The sequence below is a fragment of the Lucilia sericata genome, unplaced genomic scaffold (assembly GCF_015586225.1).
Source record: "Lucilia sericata isolate MDLA Ls3-8-SP2 unplaced genomic scaffold, ASM1558622v1 Contig001796F_arrow, whole genome shotgun sequence".
In the NCBI taxonomy this organism is placed as follows: Eukaryota; Metazoa; Arthropoda; class Insecta; order Diptera; family Calliphoridae; genus Lucilia; species Lucilia sericata.
The window spans coordinates 12501-22500 of NW_023995695.1; the positions used below are offsets into that span (position 1 = coordinate 12501).

General features: G+C 33.1%; 1 protein-coding gene across 1 annotated transcript in view; it reads right to left on the reverse strand.

Annotated features, from left to right (window-relative positions):
• LOC119612684 (homeotic protein distal-less-like) overlaps positions 1–3169 on the reverse strand; it is a 12075-nt gene extending 8906 nt beyond the window's left edge. Inside the window, exon 1 of the mRNA XM_037968531.1 lies at positions 2748–3169. Coding sequence (XP_037824459.1) covers positions 2748–2914 — 167 coding nt within the window. The 5' untranslated portion in view covers positions 2915–3169. The remainder of the gene's footprint in view (positions 1–2747) is intronic.
• Between the last annotated feature and the right edge of the window lie 6831 nt (positions 3170–10000).

A 10000-nucleotide genomic window follows, 5' to 3' on the forward strand; every position in this document is an offset into this window, starting at 1 on the left:
TTGAAATTTATTAAGAACTTCCGCTTTTTAAGACCAACCAACACAAATAATATTGTGAAAAAAAAATAAATTCGAAAGGTTCTAAATTTTTTAAATTTTCGGCTTCAAATCCTAACTGGTAGCCTACTAGAAGTAAAGATTTGAAATTCAAAATCCAACGTAAGAATGCGCAGGGACCAATTACACACTGAGCGACGCAGAAGCCCTCTTATCGGTGCTTTTCACTTGACAAAAACCTATCTGATAATTTAAAGTATTAGAATAGGTTTTAACTTTAACAAATAGTTATAGTTAAAGCGGTCTTCCCGCTTAACTAAATATGATGATAGTTCAAATTATTTGTAACCTTTTGACAAATGGACTTGTTTTGTTCAAAGCAGCACTTCTGAATTCCTTTGAACGAAATCCGTCGTATGGTTTATGAAGATCTTTAAAAAATCCAGCTTTATACTTTTAAAAAGTTTTTGTTCTTTATCGAAAGCATTACTTATTTCCCTAAGAGCTATGCAGAAGCCCCTTTTCCCGATTTTTTAACTCCAAAGACATAAATGATTATTTGAAGTATAGGAATAGGTTTAAGCTTTAACAAGCTTTTGGTGGCGGTTTTCTTTTTCTTCAAATCAAATAACGAAATCCGTCGAATGGCATTACCTAAAAGCTACGCAGAAGCCCCTTTTCGCGAAAGGGTTTGGTGCCCTTTTCTTTTTCTTCAAATTTAATAACGAAATCCGTCGGATGGCCTATATATGACTTTATACTCTGGTATGCCAACTAACTTTAGCGTACAAAATACCAAACAAAAAATTAAATTTCCAAACGTTGCATGGTGCATATGTCAATATCTCCCGTGGTAAGCGGAAAATTTTAGATTCACAGGATTCTACAGCCGATGACACAAGAGGTGGCTGTGAAAAGAGAAAGGCCTCTTATATTCTTGCTTGTTTCTAGGCTAAGCGTTGCCGTCCTTTCGAGAATGGTAAATTTTTCAAGGAATTGAACCACATGTGCCAGGTTGCCTAGGAGAAAAGGCTGAAGAAGTTCGGACAATTATAAATGATACCCCCTTAAGTGCTCGGCCAATTGAGCGGCGAACTGAAACTATTTGTTACTTCATTTAATTGAATTTAAGGAATAGAGTTCAGACCTGTAAATCCTATGTAAAATGTTTAGATAAAAAGACTAATATGAACGCGATGAAAGTTTGAAGAACTTCGGGTAATTATAAATGATACCCTCAGATACTTCTCGGCCAATTGAGCGTCGAACTGAAACTATTTGTGACTTCATCTACTTGAATTTAGGGAATAGAATACAGAACTGTAAATTCTATGTCAAATGTTTAGATGAAAGGACTGATATGAAAGCAATTGCCCCGATTGATAGCAACTTTGATAAGACTAGTTTACATGAAAGGGACAAAGGAAAACTTTCATTCGCTATAGTATATGAAGAAGTCGTGTCCGTTGCGAATAAAGACAAATTAAGCTCGTTGGGCACGAATGGTGCAAAACGTTTAGGAAAACCTAAAGGTTTACTAGGAAATTTGATAACAAACAATTTCAATATATTAGCTTTTCTTCGGATCATTCATCAGCAAGTATTATTCACGAAAAAATCGGAATGTAATGGATACACAAATAAAAAATTTCCAATAAAATTGTAATAAAATTCGGGGAATTACTTGAAGAATTAGATGCAGCATTGGGTGATTTAGCTGCTTTCCACCGAAGTTAGATGTTAGATTCTAGAGGAAGTATTCTTCAAAGACTATTCAGTCTTGGGAATCATGATAAAGCCGCGGGAATGGATGAATTACTTGGTAATTTGAAAAATCTAAAGTTTATATTCAATTTAGCTTTTTTGACTGACATAACGAGCTTAATCTATAATTTCAGGAAAATTGAAAATTCAAACATTTTCCATGAACTTATAGAAGTCGAATTACACGATAATCCTTTATTGTGTAATCTGAAAATGCAAAGTCCTATAATTCAGGAAGAAATAAAGAGGATGAGATTGGGTGAGCGCCTACCACTTTCTAGTGGAAAAGTGCTTTGGGTAAAATATCTATCGATGTTTGGAATATGTGAATTCCCACTTTCCAGCCTCAAGTTAATTCTCGATCAAAGAGGAAGTCGACTTAACCGACGCAAACGTTGAACATCTTTTACGAATCAAAAGTTGAAGTTAATATTGATATGATTCAGGAAATTAAGGAAATTCGGTTATTCTTCAAACTCTTTAAGTTTCTATCCTTTGAATTAAATAATAAAATTTATATTTTTCTTACAAATTGTTTAACTGACAATACGAGTTTACAGGTTTGTCTAATTTTCCCCTTGTAATTGTAGATTATTAACAATTTTTAAATGAAATTTTCATTGTATTCTTTACATTCAGATTTTTGGTGAATAAAGAAATATTTTTATGATGAATTTCTGTTTGTACCCCGTTCTGGAATCAGGTTTTTCAGAATAAAGGTTTTTAATTTTGCAAATTTTTTTTCAACTAGAACTTGAACTAGTGTATGACTACTATAAGAACTAGAGCTTTGAAAACTTCTGAGAAGTACTTCAGAAGCAAAACAATATTCCACAGAATAGGCATCCAGAATTAATGACGATAACACTACGTCCAAGGTAATGAACATATTGTCAAAACCCCATCCGGTTATATGCGAAGTTTTCAAAATTAACACTTAAGAACACAAATACTTTGAAATACTCTTTTTCTTATTATTAACTTACCCCGCGGCAGCATGCTGTTGCAGTTCGACGAAAGCCGATTTACCCGGTATATTACCACCGGTGGGCCCACTGGCACCACCACCGCCAGAACCAGCGCCGGGTGTTATACTCGTAGTCGAACCACCATCCATATATTTGGGGGTATGCGGAGCATCCGGTGCATCCATGCCGGATTGTGGTGTACTGGGAGGCCCCTCGTAGGGGCTCCCTAAATCAGTGAAATTAAGCGTGTTGGCGCCTATTGAGGCCACTTTATCTAGAATTTTGAAGGCTTTTTATTAAGCACACAACACACAGAAAAATCAAACACTTAATGAAGCTTTAAAGCTTTTTTTTAAGATTTTTTGTTTAAATTTGTTTTTTTTTTTTTTTGGGTTTAAAAAAATGGCAGTTGTTTAATGATAATTTTGCACGTGTTTTGATGTTTTATTTAATAAATTTATTTTTTAGTAAAATTTTTTTTTTATATTTTTACAGGTTTTTGTAATTTTTTTTAAATTTTTAAGCTCAAAATTTTGTTTTTTTTAAGAGAGCTTTTGTAATAATAACAACTTAAAAAAAAGGTAAACAAACTTTTAATTACAGTTTAGAGCAGCTGATGGTTGTTACAACAACAACAAAAAATGAGTGTAATTAAAATTGATGACACTGATTAAAACAAACAAAACAACAACAACAATTTACACTAACAAACAAATTTTAATTTTACCAAATTGCGTGGGTTGTTTGTAATTAAAAATAAAAATAGATTTGGTGTTTTTTGTAAAAAGCTTTTTAAAAAGTTTTTTTTTTAGAATTTAAAGGAGTTAGAGCTTTTTTTTATTAGTTTTTTTGTAAAGTTTAATTAATTTGTATTTTTTATTGAAATTTTTATTTAAAAACATTAAACACTTTTAAAGCTTTGCACTTTTTTCTTAAGCTTTTAAGCTTTTTTTATAAAATTTTTTTGTTATTAAGAATTTTGCTTAATTTCCCTTTAACAGGGATATAATTTAAGTAATTTTTAATTATATTTGCGGTCGCGACGCGTTATTAATTAGATTTTTTGGAGGAATTTTTTTTTTATTATTATTATTTTGGATTTAATGATTATTACGCGTTTTTTTTTTGTTGTTTTCTTTAGTGGCGATTTTGTGTTAAAGAAAAAACCCACTAATTTTTGTAATCAAATAGTGGTGCTAGAGTTTGGTGTGGAGAGTTTTTTCGAAACGTAGTGACGGCACGACAGACAGCACACAACATTACCGCTGTAAAAAACATCAACAACTAACCATTAAAGACCATAATCAAAAATTTGCGACGGTGTGATTATTTTCCAAACACTTCAGCAGCAACAACAATAACAACAACAGCAGCACAATACAATGGAATCACGAAAATCAACAGCAACAACAAAACACACGCGCTTCCATACACTAACAATAAAACACTCACTCACACTTAACAAGAGAGAGAGAAAGAGAGTTTTGTTGTTAGAGAGAGGGTGAGTGGAGTAAAACGAAGTTGTTAAAAACTAACGTTTTTTTGTTGTTTTATTTTCTATTTTCTTTCAAACACTTACTCTCACACACATACACAAACGATTTGTTAGGGAAACAACAAAACTACATACGATACGACACAACGACTGCGCGACCAACCACGAACAAAGTGCGTGAACGACTAGGTACGAGAGGTGATTATGTGATCATTTGCTGGCTACATATTGCTGTTGCTGGCTACAAAACAACATTTTAGTTTATTTCAACAACATTACCTCCACCAACCAGTTTTCAACACAAACAAACAGGGGAAATGTTTAAACAACAATAACAAACATCTGTAGTTTGTAGCTTTTTGTAGTTGTAGTGTTAGAAAAAGAACTGTCTAAGCTACTCTCACTAAAGAGTAAAAGAGATCTAACCCTCAGTAACTGGAAAAACAAGTTTCCAGTTTAATGCTCAGCAGACACCATTATGAAAGTTAGAGTGAATACAAAAGCCCACAACATAAACTTGTTTGCTCTTTCTAACACACCAACTCTCTCTGTAATGCAAACTCTCCTTAACTAAAATCCTCGCTGATTGGTTGTTTTAGCTGATTACTTACTAGCACAAGTAAGAGAGAGAGAGAGAGAAAAATAATGTTAAAGTAATAGAGATAGTGAGACTCCATCAATCTTTGTAAACATCATCGAACATTGTTTTGTATAACCAACCTGTTCAGTTCATAGCAAGCCAAGTGTGTTTTTGTTATTTATAATTCTCCTCCCCCATGAAAACTTTGTTTTTATTGTAGTTGTTGTTTTTCTTTTACTCTGTGTTTTTTTGTTATTGTGGTTTGTTCGTTCGTTTTTTTTCTTTAACCAAGAGCTGTTTAGGGTTTTTTTGTTCATTTCATATTTTTTTTGTTCTTGTTCATTCGTTTTGTGTATAAGCTTTTCAGTTGTTCTTGTTGTTGTTGTTTTTTTCTACTTGTAACATTTCTTTGTTGTAAAATATTTTTTGAAATTCATTTATTTTTTTTTTTGTATTTTTTTCTTGTTGTACTTTTTTTGTATTGTATTAAACACCTCATCATAAATCCATTTCTTTTGCCTAAATACCCTACGCTGGGTTTTAAGGGTAATGGTAGGGGTGTTAGAAGTTATGAAATGTTTCAACAGATCTTGTAGATGGTATTTATCCGATCGTCTGTCTGTCCAACAGTCCGGCCGTCCGTCCATCCGTCTGTCTGTCCTTCCATCCGCCTGTCTGTCTTATATGATGGTATTTATTCTATCGTCTGTCTGTCCGTCCATCCGTCTGTCTGTCCATATAAACCTTGTACGCACGCTACATGTCGTATTTTTCAAAATAATTTGATGAAATTTGTCACATTATTTTCTCTTGGCCCAACCAATCCGTCCGTCCATCCATCTCGATGCCTATGTAAACCTTTCGTCTATCTGTATTTCCGTCTGTCTGTCCGTCCGTCCGCCTGTCTGTCTGTCCATCTATCTGTCCGTCCATCTCTGTCTGCCCATATATAACTTGTTCGCACGCTACATATCGCTATTTTCAAGATAATTTGATGAAATTTGACACATTCTTTTCTATTGGCCCAACCAACCAATCCGTCCGTCCATCCTGCCGTCTTTATGTTCGTCCATCTGTCTGTCCGTCCGTTCCTCTCGCTGTACAGGTAAACCTTGTTCGCACTCTACATGTCTCTATTTTCGAGATAATTTGATAAAATTTCGCACAATCTTGGGCCAAGGACAAAGTCTACTTAGCCCTTAAAGCCCCACCTAGCCCTCAAAGAACCCCACCATCCCGAAGAGTGCTCTTGAACTCATAATTATGTTAAAAGTATCTAGTATCTTTACAAAAATCTATATAAAACTTAGTTTTGTATAAATCTAAATCTTACAGACGATTTTCATAATGATCATTTGACTCTAGTCCCCATATACAGTAGCCTATTGAAAAACAAAACAGTACCAAAAACTGTGTTCTTATAAGTCCCCATTCAATCAGGACCGTGTATGTTAAGTTTCATTTGTCGATGTTCAAAATGATAGAAAAAAGTGCTAACAAATTTCTTCTTGTACCTCATTCACTTAGGTCCCTTCGTGTTAAATTTCTATAATCAATATTATAGAAAATTAAAAAAAGTACCATTTGACAAACGAAAAAGTACCGAAAAATCTCCCTCTTATAAGTTCTCCTTCAATAAGGACCGTCGTGCTTCACTAATGAAAATTCAAAAGGTAAAATTTGAAGAAGTAAAAAGTACCAAATAGTACTCTCTTACAGATTCTTATTCGATCAGGGCCCAGCGGCGGCTCATTGCGTATGTATGTACGACACAATCTACAACCGACGACACAAGTGGACGTTGTGTAATAAAATAGGCCTCTAACAATGTTGCTTGTTCATTGGCAAAGCGTTGTCGTCCTTTCAAGGGTGGTACATTTTACAAGGAACAATTCCCTAAGGTGCCTTGTAGAAAAGGCTAAAGAAGTTCAGTTCATTTTACAAGAAACAATTCACTAAGGTGCCTTGTAGAAAAGGCTAAAGAAGTTCGGTTCATTTTACAAGAAACAATTCACTAAGGTGCCTTGTAGAAAAGGCTAAAGAAGTTCGGGCAATTATAAACGATACTCTCTTAACTTCTTGAAAGAAATGATAAGACTAGTCTCATCAAAGGAAAACTTTTATTCGATATAGTAAGAGGTAAAAGTACCATATATGTAGTACTCTCTTACAGATTCTTATTCAGTTAGGGCCTAACGGCGGCTCATTGCGTATGTACGATCTACAACCGACGACACAAATGGACCTTGTGTTTTGAAAAAGGTCTCTTACAATGGATATTCACCCTATCAAAATTGATAGATGTCTGGGCTTTGAGTGAGACAGAACTAAGATGGTCAAATATCACCACTTGTAGAATAATATCGAGACTGCTTTGGCCCAATCTGACAACGGATAGGACTAAGACTCTCTTGTCTTTTAGTAAGAACACGATTAGGCTTCTCATGACCTGGACAGAAAACGTACCAAATAGCAGATTCTTATTCAGCCAGGTCCTAGCGGCGGCTCATTGAAAAAGGTCTCTTACAATGGATATTCACCCTATCAAAATTGATAGATGTCTGGGCTATGAGTGAGACAGAACTAAGATGGTCAAATATCACCACTTGTAGAATAATATCGAGAATACTTTGGCCCAATCTGACAACGGATAGGACTAAGACTCTCTTGTCTTTTTGTAAGAACTCTAATAGGCTTCTCACTGGTATAATTACTGGACACTGTATGAATGGAGATACATATGTCAGAACGTATGGGCTACCCACGTTATAGCTATTTTAGGAATTGTTTGGTCGAAGATGAAAAGGAATAGGTACAACACCTTATATGTGACTGCCCAGCCTTACAAGAGTACAGACTACGCTATCTAGATAGAGCTCTTTTCCGTGACCTGGACTGTCTCAGTGATGTGTCACTACTAAACATGATCGCTTATATTAGAAATACCGGCTGGTTTTTACGGGGACCGCAAGAACCAAGTAGTCAACGAAATTAGGGAGGGAAACCATTCTCTACATTCGCATTTACTCTGGCTAACGACGATTAATAGACTTATAAGGATTCTAATTAAGAATTGATGGTTATGCAGACCCTGTCGTAATACTTTATAAAGGGAAAGTATCCAAATCACTTGTGTAGAAGGGCTAAAAAAGCTCTCAACAGGGCCCTAAGCAGGACTCAACCGAGAGGGCTGAATGTTAACCCGGCGTAGACTGAAATCTGCCTTTTCACAAGAAAGGCGATAAATCCTAAGTAAATTGAACCCTGTTTCATGGGCAAGAAGATACCGGTGACCGATATCAACCACATAGCAGAACTCAACCGAGAGGGCTGAATATTAACCCGGCATAGACTGAAACGTGACTTTTCACAAGAAAGACGATAATTCCTAAGTATATTGAACCAATAGCGGATAGCAGCACCAAGGTTCTATGTAGGAAAATAATGGGCAAGAAGTGGGGCCTTAGTCCTACACTATGACACACTGGCTTGATTGCAATTTTTCTATTAAACGTAGGGGTTCTTTAAGACACTTCTACTTCCCAACAAAATCTTTCTTTTTAGTAGTTTTCTTCTATAATTTTATTTTTTTAACATTTATGAAAAATTTTTCTTTTTATTTATTTTTTTTTTTTTCTTTCTTTTATTTGTAATTTTTTTCCACTTCTTTATCGTCATCAGTGCAATCATCACAATTTTCATTTATTTGTAATTTTATTCTTCATATTTTTTTCCAGTTGTAACTATTTTTTTCTTGTTGTTGTTTGTACAAAATTATTGTTCTTGCTATTGTTGTGGTTGTTGCAATGTAGTTGTTGTAATGTTTTGATATGAAAGTGCAAATATTTTGACATATTGATAATAATGCCATGTTGTATTTGTTGTTTCTTTTTTTTTGCTGTTGGTTGGTGTTTTATTTAAAGTGTATCATTATTTTTTATTTTCTGTAATCAACACATTCTTTTATTATTCAGTACATTTACAATTTGTTTTTTTCTTTTATTACATTTAGTATATTTACCCGGTAGTGGTAGCTGTGATGAACTGGTAGATTTTAGGCACTATTTATTAACGGGCTCTACAAACTAATAATTTTCTATAGAAAAATGTATCAAAATTTTTTCTATAAAAGTAACTTTTTATGGAAAATTTCTATAAAAACAAATTTGTATTGATTTTATTTTATAGAAACTAAAATTTGTTACTAATTTTTACGAATTTTCCTTAATTGCAAATATAATTTGTTTTGAAATACAAAAAAAAAAATTGTGATAATTTGGTCACAATTTGTTGTTATTGAACAGACATAATGATTAATTGTAATAAAAAAAAAATATGAAAAATTTAGCGAAAATTTGTTTAAGACAGATTTAAGAAATTGTCCAAAAAGCTAATTAAAAAAATTCTTCAAAATTAAAAATATTCAATAAAAAAAATGTATATTAAATTTTCTAAAAAAAAGATTTAAAGAAAATATTTTCTAAAAGAACCATCCACCCAGCCATTCATCCATCTGTTTATCCATCTATCTATCTATCTATCTATCTATCTATCTATCTATCTATCTATCTATCTATCTATCTATCTATCTATCTATCTATCTATCTATCTATCTATCTATCTATCTATCTATCTATCTATCTATCTATCTATCTATCTATCTATCTATCTATCTATCTATCTATCTATCTATCTATCTATCTATCTATCTATCTATCTATCTATCTATCTATCTATCTATCTATCTATCTATCTATCTATCTATCTATCTATCTATCTATCTATCTATCTATCTATCTATCTATCTATCTATCTATCTATCTATCTATCTATCTATCTCTATCTATCTATCTATCTATCTATCTATCTCTCCTATCTATCTATCTATCTATCTATCTATCTATCTATCTATCTATCTATCTATCTATCTATCTATCTATCTATCTATCTATCTAGCTATCTAGCTATCTATCTATCTATCTATCTATCTATCTATCGATCTATCTATCTATCTATCTATCTATCTATCTATCTATCTATCTCATCTAATCTATCTATCTATCTATCTATTCTATCTATCTAATCTATTAGCTTATCTATCTATCTTATCTATCTATCTATCTATCTATCTATCTATCTTCTATCTATCGATCCTATCTATCTATCTATCTATCTATCTATCTATCTATCTATCTA